General features: G+C 40.9%; 1 protein-coding gene across 2 annotated transcripts in view; it reads right to left on the reverse strand.

Moving 5' to 3' along the window:
- The window catches only part of grin2bb (glutamate receptor, ionotropic, N-methyl D-aspartate 2B, genome duplicate b), a 136,391-nt gene extending 114,956 nt beyond the window's left edge, over positions 1–21,435 (reverse strand). The window contains exons 1-2 of one of the 2 annotated variants that reach the window (XM_063475324.1): positions 21,340–21,435; positions 12,812–13,510 (exon numbers count right to left, since the gene is read on the reverse strand). In XM_063475324.1, coding sequence (XP_063331394.1) covers positions 12,812–12,820 — 9 coding nt within the window. In that variant the 5' untranslated portion in view covers positions 12,821–13,510; positions 21,340–21,435. Of the gene's footprint in view, positions 1–12,811; positions 13,511–19,578; positions 20,413–21,339 lie in introns of those variants that run through there. The other variant, XM_063475323.1, reaches the window with a different exon arrangement.
- Between the last annotated feature and the right edge of the window lie 841 nt (positions 21,436–22,276).

A 22,276-nucleotide genomic window follows, 5' to 3' on the forward strand; every position in this document is an offset into this window, starting at 1 on the left:
AAGAGCCATGTGACACTGTTGTATTCACTCAGGTAATCAGACATCATGCAGCTATAATGACTCTCCTGCAGAGGTGGTGGAAGCCAACAAAAGTTCTATTTACATCCTCTATAATTATTCAATTCACTCTCACAAAGTCTCACAAAGTCAACTGTCAGCGAGGCCTGACTGTTAGCAGCAAAATACCCTGCCTCCCCACTGTACTGTTACAGTCATAACTGGATAAAAAGATACAGACTAAGCTGCTTTTGTTCACCGTGAAATCAAATGACCAGAACCAAATATGCATCAGTCCATCTTTAAACGCTTCCCCACCACCCTGCTCTATCTGTGCCACTCCCCTTTACATTTTCCTAAATATTATTCACCCCTCTTAAACAGGAATCTAAACATTTTTTTGAAAAGACGAAAGACCTTATTAAATCAGCTCAGTCCTTTCATTTTTCAGCCAATATTTCTCAAACATGAGCAAATTGTTTATTTGCGTGAACTATTTCCAGCTGTGGACGAATACTAAACACAAATAATAAATTGGTCCTCAAATGAGTATTTAAGGCTGCGGGATGGTGATTTAAAGACTAAAGAAAAACGTCAACAGCTACAGCTGTGTGGATATGCGTGTGTTCTTTTAAACTACAGCGGAGGGTCTGTAAGGAATAAACCATATAAACCACATCACACTTGTTAATTGGTTTTTGCCTCATATCAGGAATGCATTGACCATTAGATAAATAAAGAGCCTCTTGCGCTGAATCATGCTGACACTTTGGATGCTTCAAGATTTTAATTTAGTCACTGAGTGGGATGAGAGAGGCTGAGAGAAAGCAGATAAAAAGATATATAGTTTTGAAAAAGAAAGTAGACCCTCTGAAAGTTCTAAGGTTTTACATATTAAAGCAATAAAAATAAATGTTTCCCTTTCAGTTTGTAAAATACAACCTCAGACAAACAACAAAATATGGCCTATTATACCTAAGCCAAGAAGCAGAAGCAGTGTGTGAAATCTAAGTACACCTTCACAAACGAGAGGGTCAGGTGCTGCTAGTCAAATGCACTTGATTACCTGATGATCAGCAAATGTGAGGACCTCCATAAAAGCAGCAAAAGCAGTTTTGGTAGTTAGTAGCAATTGTAACCATCCATCAATCTCAGAAGGCTTATAACACTATTTCAATTTTTAATCTTTGTATAGTTAGAAACATCTTCCCAGGCGTCAATGTCCCAGGAAACCTACCACAAGGTCAAACCCTGCAATCCTCAGAGGAATTGCAAAAAACCTTGAGAGCCGCTTCTCAGACTCCATAGGCCTCAGCATATTAAATGTTAAAGTTCATGACAGAACGATTAGAAAGAGACTGCACATGTATGGCTTATTTGGAAGGGTTACCAGGAGAAAGGCTTCTCTCTCTGAAAATAACATAGCAGCAAAGTTTAGGATTGCAAAGGTGCATCTGAACACAAGACTTCTGGAAAAAGCATATCTGCACAAACACCTCATAGCAGCTGTTGAGCACAGTGCCGGTGAGGTGATGATTTGGGCTTGTTTTGCAGCCACAGGACCTGGGCACCTTGCTGTCACTGAGTCCAACCCCGAACTCCTTTGTATACCAAAGTATTCTAGAGTCAAATGTGACACCATCTGTCCGGCAGTTAAAGCTTGGCTGAAAATGGTCATGCAACAGGATAGTGATGCCAAGCACAGCATACTGCAACAGAATGGCTGAAAAATAAAAGAATGAAGGTACTGGAAAGTCCAGACCTCAAACCACTTGAAATGCTTAAGACAACTTTCCAAATATGAATCTCCACAAACTTCAATGAACCGAAGCAACGTTGGAAAGAAGAGAGGACTAAAATCTGTTTAAGTAATCTTTAATACTTCTTCCCTACCAACTAATCTGTCACCTCGCGCACTGCGTTGCATACGGGCCAGAATGGCAGAGAAAAATCACTGCCTTATTGAAGAGGGTCTTGGGTGCTTCATTAAGTGCACTTTAGTTTGGTCAAGAATCCTCTCCCTGCTAATTGCACTTATAACGAGACGCACTGTGGATCTCTACTGTCGTACTGAGGCTGCCTCAGCCCTCGAAACAACATTATATGGTCTCTTCATCAGAGGCAAATAAACTGACTGGGACAGAGAGTGCGCACACGCGGACAACAGAATATACACACTCAGGCAAAGGGACGATGACAAACACAGGGTTGAGGCAGGATCCATCTATCCCCTGAGGTCTTCATTACCTCATTGAAGCCATTTATTCCACTGAGGTTACACTGCCTGCTCTGGACTCAATCTGACGGGTGCCTCTCCACAGCAGTCCAGGTCCTTTAGAGCCTCATAGGGTCTGGACCACCTCTGTTTCGTCGGTGCATCCCTCTGCAATATGTATGTAATGGTACAATAGCCTACAGTGCATACTGGTTTTTCTTTTTCTTTTTAAAAAGAGTCTTGTAACTCACTCTGATACAATGTGCTACCCACAGCACAGTGTATAAAAAGCCACTCACACCATGTTTTCAACCTCGGCTGAAATGTATTTTCGCAGGTTTCTTTTAGTGGCCTTTCTGAAAAGCAGAAACATGATACCGTAGTTTTCCATCCACAAGCAATTTTGGTCTCAACTGCTTCTCTGGTGGCACAATCTGAGTGTTGAACAGCCACAGCTCTCTTGAGGATTTGATAGCAAGCCTGTGGCATCAAGGGAGTAGATAAAATAACTCAGTGGCTATCCACTCTGTCTGTTTTATAATTCCCCTTAATTACCTGAGGCCACAGACCTTTGAATTCCTCTACTACACATCCTCATACCTCCTCCAGCATCGGCAGCTGGTCTGCCCTCTCTGTGCCAAGAAGACAAGTCATTTTGTTGGATTTACTGAGCTGTTGTGCAAATATAATACCCAGACTGTCAACCACTGATAACAAATATTACAGGAAAAAATGTTCTTGATGTGTCTTAGAGCGAGTCTAAACGCTCGGCACCAAACCTCTCAGCTCTGTCAGCTGGTCACCATTCAAAAAACATCCAGAAAACATCTGCTCCAACCTCTGGCCAAGTTTTCCTCAGTGTGCGGATGCACGTGTCACACCGAGGGCTATGGTGTGTTTCTGTTTTGTTTTCTCCCTTGCACGTGGCTAAAGATGGAAATTCAAATAAAGACCTGACAAATTTAATGTGTTTGAGCCAATGATTTGGGTTTTTTTCTACATAAAATACATTTAGCATCTCTAAAGGAGTTTTGACTTTCCATCGAAAGAAAATTAGAAGGACTGTGAACATATTTCATTTATCAAATGTTGAGAAATACAGAGGAATGTGAGTATACAGAAGTGAGTATGCAGACTCACTCCCCCCACATTTGAAGACAGGAGAAACCTTGTTAATATTCCCACAAATGAAAACTCAACTGCAAAAGCTTGTGACTCTGAACCTGCCAGACAACACTGCTTTGCTTGGTTTTTTTGTGATTATCTAACCAGAGTTTCTGAAGTACAGTCATTAAAAATCTTGGCCACAGACAGAAGAAAAGACTGTGGAGTTCTGCAGGTCCAGCAGAGACAGACAAGCTTATTCCTTAAAACGTGACAACACAGTGACAGAGCTGCTAATGATGAACTACATGAGGACACTGCATACAGACAAGCTGCACAATGCAACACATCACCAGCTGAAACATTCAGATTAACACATGAACACCGCATGAAGTGTTACGCTTAAATGTGGATAGCAGATATTTGCAGTATTAGAAGATTATTGTGTTCAGTATTAATGTATTATATATTTATTGTTTAAACGGTTCAGTTTTTGTTGTTTCAGTTTAGTTTGAGATTGTCGTGATTACACAGTGAAAAGGCTTTAGGGGATTTATCCAACTAGGGCAACAGTTATTTTTATTACTAACTGATCTGCAAGTTTTCTTCAAGTTGCTGTCCAAACAACTCATAATCCAATGATATTAGGCTTACAGTTAAATTAAAACTGAGCAGCAAATCCCCACAACTGAGAGACTATCTCATAATGGGCATTTTTACAGAGGGAAAAAACCCCATCAGTTAATCAAACTGTTGGTAATTTCTAATCAGCTCCTCTTTGTTTAAAAATGGTCTTCACAGTCTGCGTACAGTATCTCCTGTAAGGATGAAACATTCTAGTTCCGTGGGGCTGTTTTTTTAAGAGTAACTACAACTACATGGTGGCTTTTTAATAAAACGTATTCCAACTGTGAACATGTGTGTATTTAATTAAAACCCAGTAAGCTTAACAACATATCTTAGAGGTAAATAACCTCCATGCAGTACCGCAAAGGCTTTACTGTGACCAGCTGTAGCACAGTGGTTTATATTTACCACTTTTTATTTTATATTTACCACATCCACACGCTGTCTCCTTCATCGGGTTTAGTGTCAGGCTACATCCACACGTACACGGTTATTTTTTAAATGAGGGATTTTTAATCTAGTCTACATGAATGCACGAGAGCATATCAAACAAACAGGTAATATAATCCGAACACTAAACACTAAACATCTGGCTTATCAGAAGCCTATAAACAACAACACAGTCCGATGTGAAAAAAAGAACAGATACAGTGTGCACCTTGTACAACAAAATCTTTGTTTTGGGTTTCTTGGGATATATAGAGTTTCTGAAAATCTTCATCCTAAAAGTCTTTTTTGGGGTCTTTTTTTTTTCAAAAGCTCCATTTTCATTGACCTAAAACACAATTTATGTGTAGATGAAAATCCAAAAAGCTAAGAAAAAGCTGCATTTTCCAAAATACCCCAGTATGTTACTTCCTGTTTTACTTTGAAGGTTTTGGTTTCACGTCCTGTTCTTTTCCCACCTTTTGTCATCGTATAGTTCTTAGTGCTGTGCCATACTGCACATTTTAGTATCAATCAGTATCAAGTAAATGCAGGGAATTGCAGACACCAGTACCGATGCTGATACCTTAAGCCTATAAAGCCAGTTTATGCAGGGAAGAGCAGTGTGTCATGGTTTATGAGATGAACCATCATCAGTTGTGTGATGTATTTTGAACCTGGATTTTTGTGGCGACCTTGAATGTAAATGTGTCTGTCTTTGAATCCCTCTGGGTCAGCTTCTGCTTAAATGTGCTATAGGCTATAAATAAAACAGAGGTGACAGTCAAAACACATATATTTCTTTCATTTCAAAAGGAACAATTTATTTAGCACAATTCAGTGGGCTACTGAGCTTGATGGACTTTGTTCAGTAACAATTTATCGATCCTATCAGCACTGTTATCAATATTATCGATATTTAGATTGATCCACCTACGTCTAATAGATAAGCTTAACTGCTTTCATCTGTGTCTCATCCATAGTCATCTCTGAGTGTGTACGCTGCACAGTCCTGTCTTTCCCTTTGTCATCTGCTTTGTGTCACGATGGTCCGCTGTGCATGGACTCTTTGGATTACACTTTCCTTGTAAACAGTGTTGACTGAGTACATTACAGTAAGTGCAATCAGCAATCAGGGTTTGATGATTTTAGAATCGTTATATCTGAGGGTAAATCCACTGAAAGTGTACACACATAGGATTTTTCTGTTAAAAACTTTTCCACCAGTACATTCTCCATCATTTGGGTTGGCCTTCACTGAAAACTCTCAGGAAACAGGAAACTGGTTCAAAAAAAAAAAGTATCTGTAAAGCGATACTGGGTATACTTCCAGTTTACCTCTGAGCCTTTGTTATGTCTCAGCTCCAATATTTTCCTGCTATTCTCCTCCAAATGGATGGTTTTTGATGGGCTGAGGGTTTCAACAGATGTGGGAAAAACTCTATTGCTGAATTTAAAAGCATCACACAGAATGTGGTGAAGGAGACTTGTGGTTTTTTCCTGAAAGACAACTTGTGTTTCTTTGTTGCGGGTATTTGTGTATTGTATATCATGTTGTAGAGCTTGCATTTTATGTTGTATCTGTGGCGTTTGTAAAATGTATTGCGTTTGTATGGCTGCTACCTTGGCCATGTTTCGCTTTGTCAGGAAATCTCAGCTTAATGGGGCTTCCTGGTTAAATAAAAGTATGTAATGAATGCTAAAAGATTGTTTTGGGGGGTTTTTTGTTGAATTATTTGGCCTCCGGAGCCCTGCACTTGGATCTCCAGTGTTCTCTTCAGTGAATCATAACATCAGGTCAATGTTTTACCCGTGAAGTTCACCTGTGAGTGCATCGCAGGCGTGCACGGCTGCTGTTGCTGGAGGTTTTCAGGAAACATCAGTGCGTTTTCTAGTTTGAATATTAATGTGAGAGCTTTCTTTCAGCTCTTGGAGGCATTTGATGACTGATTGCAACAAATGTCGGGAGGGGCAAATTGAAATCTTTTATACACTGAGGATGTGATCTGCCCTCTGCGCTTGGCTCACACACACTCCTACACTTAGACCTAAATCTCGCAGAAGCGCTCACCTTCCAGTTTACCCTCCTGAGAGGTTAACTCTACCTTTAATCCTCCTCTCTGTCTCACTGATCACCTGTTCCACAGCTTCATTAAGGGGAGAAGAAGAAGAAAAAACGCTGTCAGCCGCAGCTCCTTCCCCAATAAGTACATCTCGCTGCTTCTTGTTCGGCTCTGTATTTGAGCGGGGGCATTTTCCTCCTCATTCCTGCAGCTGTCTGCGCTTCAAACCCACTCTCGGTCTCAAGTCACGGCTAATTAATTGACAAGTTGCCCCCACTGAGGGTCAAATGGAGACAGATTCACTGACACTTTGAACAGGTTTGGCAAGTAGATACCACCTGCTGTTAACACTGCTAAATATAAACAAGACGGCACGGCACAGCAGGCCCTGCAGTAAAATCCTGATTTTACCTTACAGAAGATGGAAACTATGTTACTTTCTTATCCAGCAGGTGGTGTTTCTAGCATATCTGTAAATAAATTAGCCATCTGGCAGCAAGTTTTTTGTTCAGATGAGTGCCATCACACAAACCTATTTCTTCTTTTGATTCTAATATATTTGTTCCTTCTCTGTCTTTCATCATTCCCCTCTCCCTCTTTGAAAACATAATTATCGCCTTATAATCCCCTCTTAGCGAAGTCATCTGCACAACGTGATTTCTCGGGAGTCCCGGTGTCTCTTTCTTGCGAGCCTTTTGAGGACAATATCATCAAATATGACTCAATCTTATTCTGCTATCTAACCCTCCATCAGTTCTACTTGTCTCCGCACCTCGGCCCTCAGTGCCAGATCTTGTCTTTTGTTTCAGTCTCTTCTATCTGTGTTTTAAAAAGAAAATAGATTAAAAAAGCCTCTCACTCTAGTCCCTGCCTGTCAGTGGAGGAGCTTCAAACAGGCTCCCCTTGGCATGACATAAAGAGTGACTGTTTCTGATTAAATCTCTCCATGTGTGACAGTCAGATCATGTTATTATCGAACACAGGAAGGAAGAAAGAGCCATTTCTAGCTGAACTTCTGCATCTGATACCTTGATGAAAAGAAAAGTATTTACACTGAGGTAGCTGCAGTGTATATGGTGAGCAGAGCCTGCACAAACAGGGCAGCAGAAATGGTGTCGAGAGCACGCTCAGTTACAGAACGTGGGTAGCGGCGGCATCACAGCATCGGGCCCCCTTTTCTCTATTCTTAGCTCTTCCTCCTTCTCTCGCAGTCACACATGACTAGGTACTGAAGAGGAGAGGTAGAAGAGGCATCTTGGGTTTCTCTCACTCTCTAATAAAAATGAGATTGCGTGTACACTTTGTGTTATCACACTGTCTGTATGGACCACCGATCACCATTTTAATCTGTCTTTTATTTTTTTATCATGTAAATTTTATAAAAGTGCAACTGACTGTCCAAATGACAAAGTTCGACACTGGGCTGCCATTGTTTTCTATTGCTATGCTATTTCTCCAGCAAAATACAGACCACTTTTGGCCCAGGCAGTTTAATTATTCATCGCTTAATTTACATGCCACACAAACACGTATAAATATGAACCCCATATGTTGCGGTAAACACATTTAAATTGCCATTTTATGTTGCCAAAGCTGGATGTTGCACAGGTTAGGCCAGGCATTACAAATTATGTAACACCAATACAGCCGTAAATATCAAAAGATGCTCGATAAAGATGTGAAATAGCTGGTTATCTAAAAGCTGATTCTCACAGCCAGATGGTTTCTGGGCTAAGAGCTTATATGGACAGATAAAGACCAATAAATGAAAGTTATTGGATGTAAAAGTAACATCTGGTTGACAACGCATATAATCAGAACCTCAACACAATGGGTTCTTATTATGGGGTGACAATGTCTCTTATTTTCTCTCATATTTGTATATATTTCTCTTGTTTGCTATTTATTCCTGCTGTCTACTATTTATATTTTATTCTAGCACAGTTGGTGTGGAGCACCCACAATTTTGTTGTACATGTACAATGACAATAAAGGCCTATTCTATTCTATTCTATTCTATTCTATTCTATTCTATTCTATTCTACTGATGCAGGTCTGCAATGTGACACACTTGCTTTATTGGGTCCACTTGTTCGGCTGCTTGTTAATGCAAAAATCTAGTCAGCCAATCACACCGCAGCAACTCAGTGCATTCAGGCATGTAAACACAGTCAAGATGATCTGCTGAAGTTCACATCGACCATCAGAATGAAGAAGAAAAGTGATTTAAGTGACTTTGAGTATTTCAGAGACTGCTGATGTACTGGGTTTTTCCCACACAGCCATCTCTGGTGTTTACAGAGAATAGAATCTCTAGGTGAAAATACCTTGTTGATGTAAGAGGAGAATGGATTTGAGCTGATAGAAAGACTACAGGAACTTAAATAACCACTTGTTGCAACCAAGGTATGCAGAAGAGCATCTCTGAAAGCACAACCAGGCAGACCTTGAAGGAGATGTGCAACAGCAGCAGAAGACCGGGTGTCATTCCTGTCCCCAATGAATAGAAAGTGAGGCTGTTCACTCGGCATCACCTGCTGTCAGGTCGTCTAATTTCTTGGCACACCTTTGGGCCCTTTAGTACCAACTGAGCATCATTTAAACGCCACAGCCTGATTGCATATTGTTGCTGACCATGTCCAAACCTTTATGACCACAGTGTACGCATCTTCTGATCGCTGATTCCAGCAGGAAAGCATCGTGTCACAAGGCTCAAATCATCTCACCAGATCACAGTTCAGTAGACCACCTTTGGGAATTGGTGAAGTGGGAGATTCACATCATGGATGTGCAGCTGACACATCTGCAGTAACTGTGAGATGCTATCGTGTCAACATGGCTCAAACTCTCTGAGCACTTATTTGAATCTGTGCCATAAAGAATTAAGGCAGCTCTGAAGGAACCTGCGTGACAGCCAAGTAGCTCATCCAGTTTGGCTTATTTACCTAAAATTATTTCCAAATAATTTTTAGTAGAAGAGCATTCTGATTCTTGCCTCCTGTACTCAATGCAAGCAGCACCCTCACCTAAGCCACGCTGAAGTGTTTTTTTAGCAGTAGCCTGCTGTGTGCTAAATATTAGAAAGTATGACTTCACAGTTCACGTGTCGCAGACATGAGCCTCACCTAGGCTTCTCTCTCTTTGTTCCCTGTTGCAAGATTTCTTTTTGATGCGATGACAAAACAGCAGCTGGGTGTGAGTTTGACATCACTTTTTTTCACAACAAAAAGCAACTTTAACCTCACTGTTTGTCTACCATTTAGACACCTAATCACCGGGAAACTGCTCAGTGGGTCGGCCCAGGGACTTTACAAATTCTGACAAATAAATAAAAGGAACAACAAATCACCTGAGAGATGACGCGAGGAACCAGTCGCTCTGCATAACAATGAAAAATTAGGCTGTTTGTTGACTGTAAAAAGGCAACTCCCGTACAGCTACTCGTACTGTCGATCAAGCGAGCGAGCAGAGGTGCCGCAACCAGAACAGAACAATGTTACTCCTACAGCGTAATTTAGAAGGAAAGTCAGACTAAAGAGCTTTCGCTACATGTCGTCCTACCTAATCAGCTCTGAAGGGCCTCACTTGAAGGTGAAGTGAAAAGCTGGCCGTCATCTCAAGAGGGGAGGCACAATTACTATTAGAAATTCATATGGCTGCGCTCTGAGGGTTTCTCACCTGCACTGAGCGGGTCAATCGCTGCGTGGAGTGAGTGTGAATGTTAAATTGTTGGTTTCAAAGTTGATGAAACTTGGATCTAAAGCTGTCGTTCATCAGACTACCAGTCGTCGATAAGCACGGTGGAAGGGGGCTGCACTGAAATGCATTCAAACTGATAACGTGGCAGCACGTCTTATCTGTTCAATCTGGTTTCTAATAAGGTGTCAGAGCTGTTAGGTGTTGCGTCAGTTCTACCTTCAGGCGGGACTGTTGTATTTACCTGAAATATTAACACAGTAAGATGCTGTGAGGACCTGCGTGCCAGGCAAGCGAACTGGAAGCATGGAAGCAGAAAAAAAAATACCGAACAGGATACACGTGGAAGAATCCAGATTTCAGCTGTGAACTGGCGACTGAGTGAAGAGCATCTTTTCAGGGGTTTTTTTTATCATTATACACGAAAGAAGAACCCCAAAAATGCATGGGTGGATGAGGAATTTCTGCACTTTAGCTGCTTTGCACTTCTGCCTCTCCCTCTCTCTCTCTCTCTCTCCGGCTCTGGGTAAACAATAAACACCAGGCTGCTCAGCACCTGTAATCCTTCGACGACTCAATCAACATTTGTAAAGCTGGTCACATGAGGCTCGCGTCCAAAACTGACTCAGCCGGCTGTCTCTGAGCTCCAGCATCAACATCTCGGTGCCCGTACAGTCATGGCAGTTCACTGCTGCCACTCCGTTCACGGTTCACCGATCAAACCAAGGGCCACGCTTCCCGCCTGACAAGAGAGCCAGTGCTCAGATCCAGTAATCCTCTCTGCCCAACCCGCCCTCCGGAAAAACACGCAGCATCACAGCGGCGCAACAACAACGCACACCCCTCCAAGGCCTTGCTGCTTATGCACTCCGAGCTACATCTGTCTACAAAGCTGCCTCCTTCATCCAGTGTCAGTGAAGCTCCCTCAGGATTTGGCGCCTGCGCCTGGATCTTTGCCTGTTTTTCTTTCTTTTTCTTTTTTGTCTGCCACGCCTTAACCCCTCTCCTGCTCGCTGTCATCATAACGGAAAATCAGAGTGTTGAAATGGAAAACGAAGTTTTGATTGAAATACTGTGGGCAGGAATTTGGACACCGCAGAGCCTGAACAGCATATGTTAATAAGTGAGCAGAATACAGCCGGTACATTGTTGAAGCTGTTGTGTTTTGCGAGGGAGGGACACGCCAGCTGTCACACCTCCTCCAAGTCACGCTTCGGCAAAGACGTGCATCATAATCAGATAGTTACATCAGACTCCTGTGAGCCGGCGAGCGCAAATTAGTTCAAAGATTTGGGAGCGTAAACTGGCCTCACCCGTTGCTAAAAACCAATCCGGCCAAGAATCTAATCCGCGATGCCACCAGGAGACAAATCCTAGAGCTGCTCCGCTGGCAGGAGCCGGACGCAGTGACAGAACAAAGGATTTTGCACATATTCTGTTTCAAAACTGTCAAGGAAGACACGAACGCACTTTCCCCTGATCTAACGGTGCGCTCTGTTGCTAATGAAAGCCATGCAAATTCTCCTTTAAAGGCTTATTTTACTTGCACCCTTTGTCACCGCGCCTCTCAAACACCTCGTTCCATTGTCTTTCTGCGCCCCTCCAACTTTTAAATATGCCTTTCATCAGTCGAACTCCTGAGCGGCTGCCAGGAGCAGGAGCTCAGCAATAAAATCGGCTCCAGTTTCCTCCACTCTGTTGCTTTATGCAGTCACTATTGTCTAGACCTGTTTTCCCTCGTGAAGCGGCACAACTCCTCGTTTTGATGGGCTTATTGAAGCTAGTGTCTCGTTATCCCTTATCTGAACACCGAGCTCCCTCACCACGAGAAAGAACAAGTGACAAAAAAAAAAAAAACCTCACACACGCAATTTGTCCTTTTTTTTCCTTTTGCACTATAAATGTTTTGTTTCTTCTGTTTCTTGTGATTGCTCACTCTTACTGAAAATAAACAGGGCCACAGAAAGTGACTTACCCTCTAAAACAGGAGATAAGTGCATATAATCGACCTTTTGTTAAGCAATGTGCATGAATAGAACTGAAGATCTATTTAAACTGCCTGAAAAATGTGCAGTGTTTTATTATCAGACCTTTTTTTTTTTAAACTATATGGAAAAATAAATTTAGTTTGACCCAATCAAACCATGAAGGAAATCCTTCATATTTCACAAAGCAGCCATTAAGCCATTATTTCCACCTCCTCTCGTAGTTTACATGACCTTAAAATATCATGAACGAGGGCAGTTTCTAAGAAGGTTAAATAAGGGTTGAGTTAATCGCAACTGCCAGATATCAGCGGTCACAGTGGTGGCAGCGTTTCAGATGTTACAGTACATGTGAAAGTTCATTAAGTTGATTAAAGTAGTAAAAGCTGTGAAATGTGAGAAAAACAAGGCAATATAAGTCAATTTTCAGTCAGAAATGCCACCCATTTGCAGCCTCTGAAATAGAAAGAATCTGCATTTGCATGGCTGTTAAATGTCATTTTAAATTGCAGGTCGTTTATATTTGTGTTTGTTTTTTATAGAGGTGTCACCTTAGACTCCGCTGAGCTGCTGCAAAAGAGATTTTATTCACCATTTTCTGATTCCCCAGCTTATCAAAGATTTAATTTGAGGTGAAGTTTTAAGCGATGCCCATGGACACATATGCACAGCCCCAATTACTTAAATCACTGGCCTACCTTGAACATTGCCAGCCCGGATCTCCTCTCTACTCTTCAGAACTGGCATGATGGAGTGATCTGGGATTCGACTCCTCCTCTCATAGCCTCGGATGAAGGGATGGTGGACAGACGAAGGCGCACGCAGAGGGCTGAAAAGTGAGGTCTAGCAGGCTGAGGGATGAGCAGAGTTGTGCTTGATGGGTGGAGAGGGGTGACGCTTGGGCTGTTATCAGTGTGAGGGGGTAGTGGTAGTGGTGGTGGTGGTGGGGGGAGCAGTAAGGTTTAAAAAACCAAGAACAAAAAGTCTAATCTGCAAAGAACCAGATCCAAACTGGCTGAAAAATGCTTTTCACTGAGAGTTTTAGAGGAATTTAAAAACGGATCATCAACTCAAAATGTCAGCACTCTTATGGGGAAGAAAAGTCGAATGATGGTGAACGAAGAGTGTCGAACGGGCGGACTTTCATTCGTCTTTTTCCATCTGATTGTCTTTCCTCTTCCTCCAAAGGTGGTGATGCAGGTCTCCTTCCACAAGTCTGCAAGTGTGTGAATACTGTTGCCGTGGAGATGAGGAGATGAGCAGCAGTGTGTGTATATGTGCGCGTACTCTTCGTCTTTTTCTTCTTCTCCTGCTTCCCTCTATTCCTTCTTCTGTCGCTCTGTGCCTTTGCTTAATTTAGCCAGTCATGATCCTCGGCTTGCCGGCCCGCTCCTCGTCTGAAAGAGACAAGGAAAGAGTCAGATGGCCGAGTAAGGCTGCGGATGAAGTGTTGTTGGTGAAAGCTGAAAGCCACTGTGTACACAAGTCAATTGCCTCTGAGGTCAAGGCTTAACTCAGTCAAGCCGCTGTGTCTACATGCCCCTTTCACTGCAATTTGAATGTGCTGAATGTTGTTACATTGTTGTTGTTGTTGTTTTTTTCACAGGAGATACTTTTGGTAGTTTTTTTTTTCCTTCTCAGGCCTTTATAAGGTCTGCCTGTACTCAATAAACACACTGGCTTTAAGGCTCGTTATTAAATTAATGAATCAATGCAACATTTTGATTTTTTTAGGTACGATTTTTTGGAAAGATATGCTAAAAAAATTTACTTTCTTCCGCCAGAATATATACCAACACAGAGCACACTAGGAGATTATATATCCACATCCTGGTTTTCATCTGTTACTGTTTCAGATTGCGATTGTTTATGTCTGATCATTTCAGAATTGCAGCCCTCACGTGCACTGGTGTCTACTTAACTGATTTACTTAAAGGTTTAAATGTGGAGTGTTTGACATCTAGCAACAATGGATTTGGAGCTAGGTCACCAATTTATCACATGTCACATGATGCACATTACACCAGTGGGGATAGGCATGAAGAAGACAGCTTAAAAATGCTGAATTTAAAATATTCAAAAACAGGAGTTGGCTAGTAGAGTGTGACCGAAATCCTCAAGACTCTAATATTTTATAGCTATAGATATTTATTCCACTACGTGCTCAGGTCAGCGCACAAAACAATTGGCTGTTGTAAAGAATTCAATGGGCTTCTGGGAGTTTTATGGGGTGGGAGCAGGACAGTACCTTTGGCTTTAAGCTCAGGGTCCCTTAAAAAGTCTCTGGTGTGATGCCCTCCATGGTTAAAAGTGTCATTATTGATTTTTGATCAATTTATTGTTTTTCAAATGTGCAGAATCCTTAAATCTATGTGCAAATTAATGATTGTTTTTAAACTTGTTTGTTCCCTGTTTTTAAACAGATCTTCCAGGGCCGACAGAGTAAAGCAGCGTAGGCTAAAGGTGGGAGGATCAACCCAAATATCGACAGTATTGATAACAACGCTGGTATTGGTGTCGGACCGATACTAGCACAATAGGATCGATACTTTGTTTCTATCCTCTAACTTAAGTATGCCTGTTGAATTGTGTTGAAAAAATAGACCTCAGACATGCCGTATGAAAAATGTTTAAACCGTTTTATGTTGACTGTCACGTCTATTTTATTTATAGCACATTTAAACAACAGAAGCTGACCTAAAGTGCTTTAGAGACAGGGACATTTACGTTCAAGGTATCCAAACAAAAAACAACCCCAGTTTCAAAATACGTGAAAATCTGAAAGGTGTGTTTTTAATTGTGATGTAATTTGGCACATGAACAGCTGATCAGAGGAATCATCCAGCCTGCTTCAGGAAATAAATAAATAAATAAGTCCAAACTTTCCTAGCCTTAATGATCTAAACCAGTCCCAGGGATAAAAAGCCTGCAAATCACCCCTACTTTGTCTTTCCCATGAGTCTGAAGACATACATCTGCATACATTACTGAAAGATGATATCCTTTCAGGGATGACAGCTTAAATCTCAACACTATCAGGGTCATTTAAGTTAAAGAAAAGTGTGATCTGATTGTTTGGGCTCTCTCCTCATACCATGCAGCTCTCTGTCTCTCTCTCTCTGTATTACCTCCCTGTCGTTTGCATCAATGGTGAAAATAAAATTAGGGCTAAAGTTCTTTTGAACCAGAAAGCTCTGTCTTTCTGCTTGTCCTGTCCTCCATTCAGTAAACAGCGACATTGTCATGCAGATTATAAGCTTCAGATATTGCTTGCCTTTACCTTTATCTATTTTGTTGATTTTGCTATTGTTTCTATGCATAAAAATATAAAAATAAAAAGCAGGATTGGCTTTGAGGTATCTAGGACGATGCTCTTTGGGCAAACTACTAGAGGCGTAACTTGTGCTGCAAGTGGACTAAGAGTAGTGGCATAGAGGGGCCAAACTTTGAAAGAAAGACCAAAGTGGCAGAGATACAATCAAGAACAAAATCAGGGAGAGAGAACACAGAAGGTGGAGATTAAAGAGTCGAAGTGACAGGCTTTGTATTGAGGTTCAGCTAAATTTGGGCGCAGCATTGTGACTCAGGTTGTGGATTTTAATTCGACCCTAAATCATCGTCAGCTGATCTTTTGGACTCCTATATGATGTCTTAAAGGGGAGAAGAAGGTACAAGTAAAAAACAAGTGGACGTCATCATCAGACAGCAGGTTGAAAAACACAGTATATATACAGGACTTCTAACTGGTGCAGCAAAAGTTGGATGCAGCCATGCAGATGCATTATTTAGCTTTCCGTGCTTGCTTTTTAAAACAGTGGGAACGGATAAAGCCTAGGCTGTTAGAGACATGAAACATTTATGGGAGGAAATTAACAGCACCTGTCGTTGGACATTATAGGACACTGTGCATTATTCTACGAAAGAACAAGCAGAACAAGCAACTTATTATTATTTACACACTACAGGAACATTTTACTTCATATGTACAAATAACTGTGAAAGTAAGTTATTTTTTACAAGGAAGTGTTTAAGAAGTGTTAGAAATCATAGTTAAATGTTCACTGTGAGGGGTTTTTTTTATACAGAACTACGTGAACTTCTTTTTAATGTTGGCATTAATTGTACATTCATATATTAAATGAATGTTACATTTGGTTTGTAAGCTGAATTAAATGTTTTTTCCTCACTCTGGGTCGGACATTGCATAAAAAAATTGAATAAGATTCACCGGCCACCACTGACAAACTTCAAAACACTGATTAAGTTTTAACTGACTGCAATTCAAAATTGCAAAATGTTCTTGTGTATCGTGTAAAAGCCCCACTAAGGACCAGAGTTGCTGCAGCGCATTAGTTCCGTGCTCTGTAATGGCTTGGTCACATTAGATGACCACCAGCTTGTGACCTGGAAAAATCAGCGGTTCCCTGTTGCAACCAAAGGCAAGGTCACCCAAACATCGAGCACGCAACGTCCTCATCATCTGGGCGACCACTTTAGATTGAAAGGTGACTGCGGAGGCAACCTGTCTCCAAAGATTCGCAGCCCGCCACAGTTTGCGGAGGAATTTTTAAATTTCTGTTTCATCTCTCTGAGGTTAGAGCTCAACTCTGAATGTAAGGAGTTAATGTGCATTGCTGTGTATGCAGATAGCTGCACATTTGAGATTCATCACAGTCAACTGATCACAAACATGTTGCACATAATTCCCAATTTGACCTTATTAATTCACAAACTAATAGCAGACTAACTCCGTCTTGATGCATCGAGGACAGTAACTGGTCCCCATCTATGCATAACCATTACAAAGGCAAGAAACCTGCAAGTTCATTGCACATGGTCGCAGTCTCAAATCACTAAGATCCCTTGTGGTGGTATAAAATGATGTAATGATCCATCAGTATTAAAAATACCTAAGCTGTAGCCTGACTAATGTATGCTCTGTCTAGTTTTCATCCTTTAACAGATCTTTACTGGCACACGCTCACAAGATAGGATATGCCTATTTCTGGCAACACGTGTGTATTTATTGCATCTTGAAGTAGATGCAGGATATGTAGGTACACAGAGTTTAGCCCTTAGGAAAACTGTCAGAGGATATGTGCATGTGTAGAATTTTAATCCCGTCTGGCAGTGAAATGAATTATTCATTCAACAAATTTTATTTACAAAAATCCATCTTTCTCTCTGACTCCTTCTAATTATCTCTGACTCTCATAGTGGCATTAATATGATTCTGATGGCTTGACTCGTAGAATAATGCGGTACATCCTTACATAAACCTTTTGCATTAAACAACTGGACAGGGCTTATTTGTTTATTCATTTAATATCCTCGCTATGAACCAACAGCTTCTCAAAATATTGAATTATGCAATCCCAGAGAGCCATTTTATGGATGTAAATGTGAATGCTTTTATGGTTATGTATACATAACTCAATATTACTCAAAATAAACAGCGTCTAACTGATTACTTGTTTTATGGCATGTGAAATTATTTTTTTTTAAATGGTGATTTTGTGTTTTTCATGTATACGATAAAGATCTCTACAATATTAAAACAGCATTAACGGACCAAAGTACTGAGCCACACATCTGAATTCAGGTGTTTTCAGCCCAGTTGCCACTGATGTTTAAATCAAGCACATGGCCAGCCTGCCTGTACAAACATATGTGAAAGAAGTGGCAATTTTAAAAGAGCTCTCCGAGTTTAAGCGTGGTACTGTGATAGCATGGAAACTTTGTCAGTTTTTAAAATTTCATCCCTCCTAGATATCCCACAATCAGCTGTTAGATATATTATTGCAAAGGTGAAGGCTTTAGGACTTAGACCATGCCAGGTTACAGAGCAGGATCGCTGAGTGCGTAAAAGTCGCCAACACTCATTAACATCAGCACAAAAACTGTGCGCCGGGAGCTTCATGGCTTTGGCTTCTATGACCAACTGGCTGGTGTAATGTGTGGCCCAGTACTTTGGTCTATATAGAGAAAGTCCAACATCATGTATGAAGACTGCCTAAAAATCATGTTCTATTTTACAGCTGCTTATGAGAAATGCCTAGAAACTGTTTTCATACTGACACAAAACAGATTAATTAATAGGAGATCATTAAAAGGTGTGACTCTTATTATTTAGTTATTGTTATCCTGTAGTTATTCTTACCTACAGACTCAGTTCACTTTTGCTCTCTTTTGTCTAATGGTGCATTTTAATCATTTTTAGGATATTTATTCTGTTTTTACTTTTTAACAGCTAACTGGCATCAAGAATATAAACACATTACTTGAGTACTGGCAAATTCTCACTTTGTATTGATTTTAAAATCTCACTGCTCATACATCTTTCATCTGAAGCACATTAAGGGCTTATTAACCTGTTACATGGGGCAGGGCGTATACAGGGCGATCTGCTGGTTATCCCAAAGTTTCTGCAAGTAGACAAAGGTCAGCAGGTGTTTGCTGTCAGAGCTCCCAAAGTGTGGCACAGTCCGACCTTTGAGATCAGAAAGGGAACTTCTTTACTGTCTTTTAAATCTCTTCTTAAAACATTTTTATGGAAAAGCTTTCATGGATGTTTAAAAGGTAGCAATGTTCTTTTATTTTTCATTATTTGCCTTTCTTTTTTTTCCAGGATTTTTTTTAAAGCTTATAAATTTCTTCCTGTGAAGCAGTTCCTAACTTTGTTAAATATTAGTATTATTTACCTAACCATTTTAATTTGAAATGGGACTTTATAGCCTAATTCCCAGCATACAGTCTTTTGCATCGCCTTTAGTGTGCACTGTACTCAATAAAGTCCTGCTGAAGAGTCAATTAGAGTAAAGTTGGTGTATGAGTGATATTAGGTCTGTGATTTATTCACTGTCAACGATCTGTCGCAGACCCACTGGGGAGGAAACAAGAAGAAGAAATGTAACACAGGAGGAGGATGACATCAGTTTGGCACTGGCTAACACACCTCCACCAGCTCAGGCGCACAATAAGGAATGAAAGAATAGAATGTAAATCCATGCACCTGCACACTGCACTGGACTAACTGAGTGAGTCACCTGGTATAAGCTTCATTCTGCGCGTTAGAAATAGTGCGTGAGTGAGGGATATTTTGTGCTCCGAAATGCAGCTGAACGTGTGAGAGTGTGAAATTCTTGGAGATGTAATCTCAATTATACAGACTTTTTTTTTAAGTGGATAAACAACCAATTAGTCACAGAGCGACGACGAAAGGTGAAACCGTGCAAGCAACTCTGGCGGAAAATACAAAAACAGCCATCACCTGCAGATGAAAGTTCATGCAGAATACATTTCCACCAGCTTCATGCAGACTTCCGAATGTACACAAACGCATGCACACTCTTGCTCCGCCAGCTGTGCTCTTGCACACGTATTCAGGGTACACACCTTCTTTTCATGCATGTGCATACGCTCACTTGCAAAGAAGAAGTGAGTGCTTTATTAATTCACTACTCACCTAATTAACTCTTTTCTGTAACACATAATTTATAGACTGTAGTGGAGATGTTTTACAGAGGAGCAGAGTTGAGACACAAAAGCAAAGACAGAGCAAAACGAGCGGTCCTTCATATTCCTTCATGACGACATCCCACTCTCAGAACAATCAAGAAAGAGGGATTCATTAAGCCTCTTTATCAGTCCATAAGAAGGGGGCGGGCGGTGAGACTAAAGTAGCTGGTGTGGGCCTATGCTAGTAGGCAAAATTTTTCACCTTACGGCTGAGTGCACAGGCAATTTTCAGTTAAATGTCCATGTGTATATGGGCTAATTGAGAATAGACTAGCAGCGGTAACGCTTTAAAGCAGCTCTCCCAAAAAAGGTGTGGCGGTGAGAAGTAGAGATGTAGCATCAAACAAAACACAGAGAGAAAGGGGAAAAATGTGACAGAGGAAAAGAGGAAGGTAGTGATGAAATGGCTCGTGAAGTTCTACCTATTTTTATCTGTCTATCAGTCTGTCTCTATCTAAAAACCTGCTGTCTATTACACCTTAAATCCACAGCGAGGAATTACCCGCTGAATCCACTGATCAACATCCAGCTAATGGTAACTGGTCTCTGTTGGCCCGAAAGGGAGTGAGAATGAAAGCGGGGAATAAAAGAAAATGGAGAGATTTGGGTGAAAGAGGGAGGAAAACTGAAAACATGCTGAAGAGGGAAGATTGTGTGTCTGTGTGCGTTGGTGTGTGTGTGTGTGTGTGGGATGGGAAGGGGCAGGGAGGCAGTAAAAGTACTAATGGCTGCTGATGGACTGGCAGAATCAAAATAAGCACAAAATCAAGCATGAAATGGGATACACTATTAATGACTTGAGATGGCCATTAGCGCCAAACTTTGAATGCAGCTCAGCAGATCATGTGAAAAGAATATCATTCCTTTTAGGACAAATATCCCAAACTTTGCCAAAATTCGGCTGTCAAAGTCAATAAAATTACACCAGTGAGACTGCAAACTCATTTTTTTCCATTTCAAACGCGTTACAAATAAATATATATAAAGATTTATTTTTTTTTTATTAAATCATGACATGTGTACAGATAAAAAAAAAGATTTCTCAAAGACAACAATTAAAAATGGGCGCACTTGGCCATGATGATGAGGACAGATGAGGAGAAGGATGCGAGACCAGACCGATATCGACTCACTGAACGCTCATCCTTTAGGCATAGTTTAGTGTGCGAGTGCATGTGTGTGTTAATGTGTGTTTTATGTATACGTAAAGCACACACAAATACACACAGACAGACAGATAGACAGACACTAAACGATATTGAACCTACCTAGAGTAACAATTAAGAATCCCGCAAGAGTGTGATGCAAAAGAAATGGGTGTGGAGGGGACCAAAAGAGAAGGAAAAGGGGGGGAAAAATAGTCATTCATGAGGAGTTTTTTAGTTGTCTTTGAAAAAAAATCATCCAAGATCATTAATCATCAGACTTTAGACACAGAAAGAGGCGTAGGATGGGGTATGATGACCTGACGAGCAGCATTTTGATGTGAAATGCAAAGGAGGGACTGACAGGAATGATATGGTTTGGTGAAAAGAGAAGAAGGAAGAGTGAAGAGGGAGAAAGAAAGGGCAAAAAAATTGGAAAAACAAAATTCCCTTCTTTCCCCTCTATCTCACTCATAAATATAAGAAATTGTACACCAGGTAGATGGAGAAATAGATGAGGAGGCAAATGACGGAGAGAGAGACTATATGAAAAGATGAAGCACCTCCCAGCACTGCGATGAGGAATAAGAAAAATATAAAACGAAAGAAAAAATTGAATACTCCAAAGCCTTCCGTTTTTGCTCTGTTTAGTGAGGCGAGGAGGGGGCTTTCAGTTATATCCCCCCCTCTCTCTCTCTCTCTCTCTGCAACTGGTCAGTCTTCTTTTATCTTCTGTCCTCCTCAAAGCAAGACGCTACCTTCCCTTCAGATGAGCGGTAACCCTTTGCCAACACAGCTGTTGGACATGGCACTCAGGCTGGCTGCATGGTTGGGTGCTGCTACGCAGAGATACAGAGTGTGGAGCCGAAACACACCTCTGGCTGGCGTAGAGCGGCGAGCGCAACTCAAACTGCGCTCGCTCTCCTCCCCCTCCTTCCAAGAGAGCGAGAGAAAGAGAGAGCGATGTGGAGGTGGGTCTCTCTGTAGGATTGTGAATTAGAGCTATGCTACAGTGAAGCCAAGCTGCTGCAACAATTGTCAAGAAAATTGTTTCCAATACAGAAAGCAATGGCTCCCTCTGTTGTTCCTCTGTTTTAATTGGAGATTAGACTCGGCAGCATCTGAGGGAGACAGTGGAAGGAGCTTAAAGAACAGTGCCACACTGCGAAACGATACCCCATTACAAGTAAAACACCTGCATTTCAAAGTACATTAGGACTGCTAATGATGCTTTTTACAAAAAAGTAAAAATCTGAAGTTCTGCAAAGCCGAAAGTCACAACTTAAAATTCTATTAAACTCTATTTTGGCACTAAGACTAGTTTACTGTTATTTAAAATGTAAAATAATAGCAAGCATATATACTTAACAGTACTTAACAGAATATATATATATATATATATATATATATATATATATATATATATATACACATACATTCTGTTAAGTACTTATAAAACTTTTTACTCTCGTAAAAGTAAAAAAGTGCAAGCTCTGAAAT

The sequence above is a fragment of the Pelmatolapia mariae genome, linkage group LG6, assembly GCF_036321145.2.
Source record: "Pelmatolapia mariae isolate MD_Pm_ZW linkage group LG6, Pm_UMD_F_2, whole genome shotgun sequence".
Lineage (NCBI taxonomy): Eukaryota > Metazoa > Chordata > Actinopteri > Cichliformes > Cichlidae > Pelmatolapia > Pelmatolapia mariae.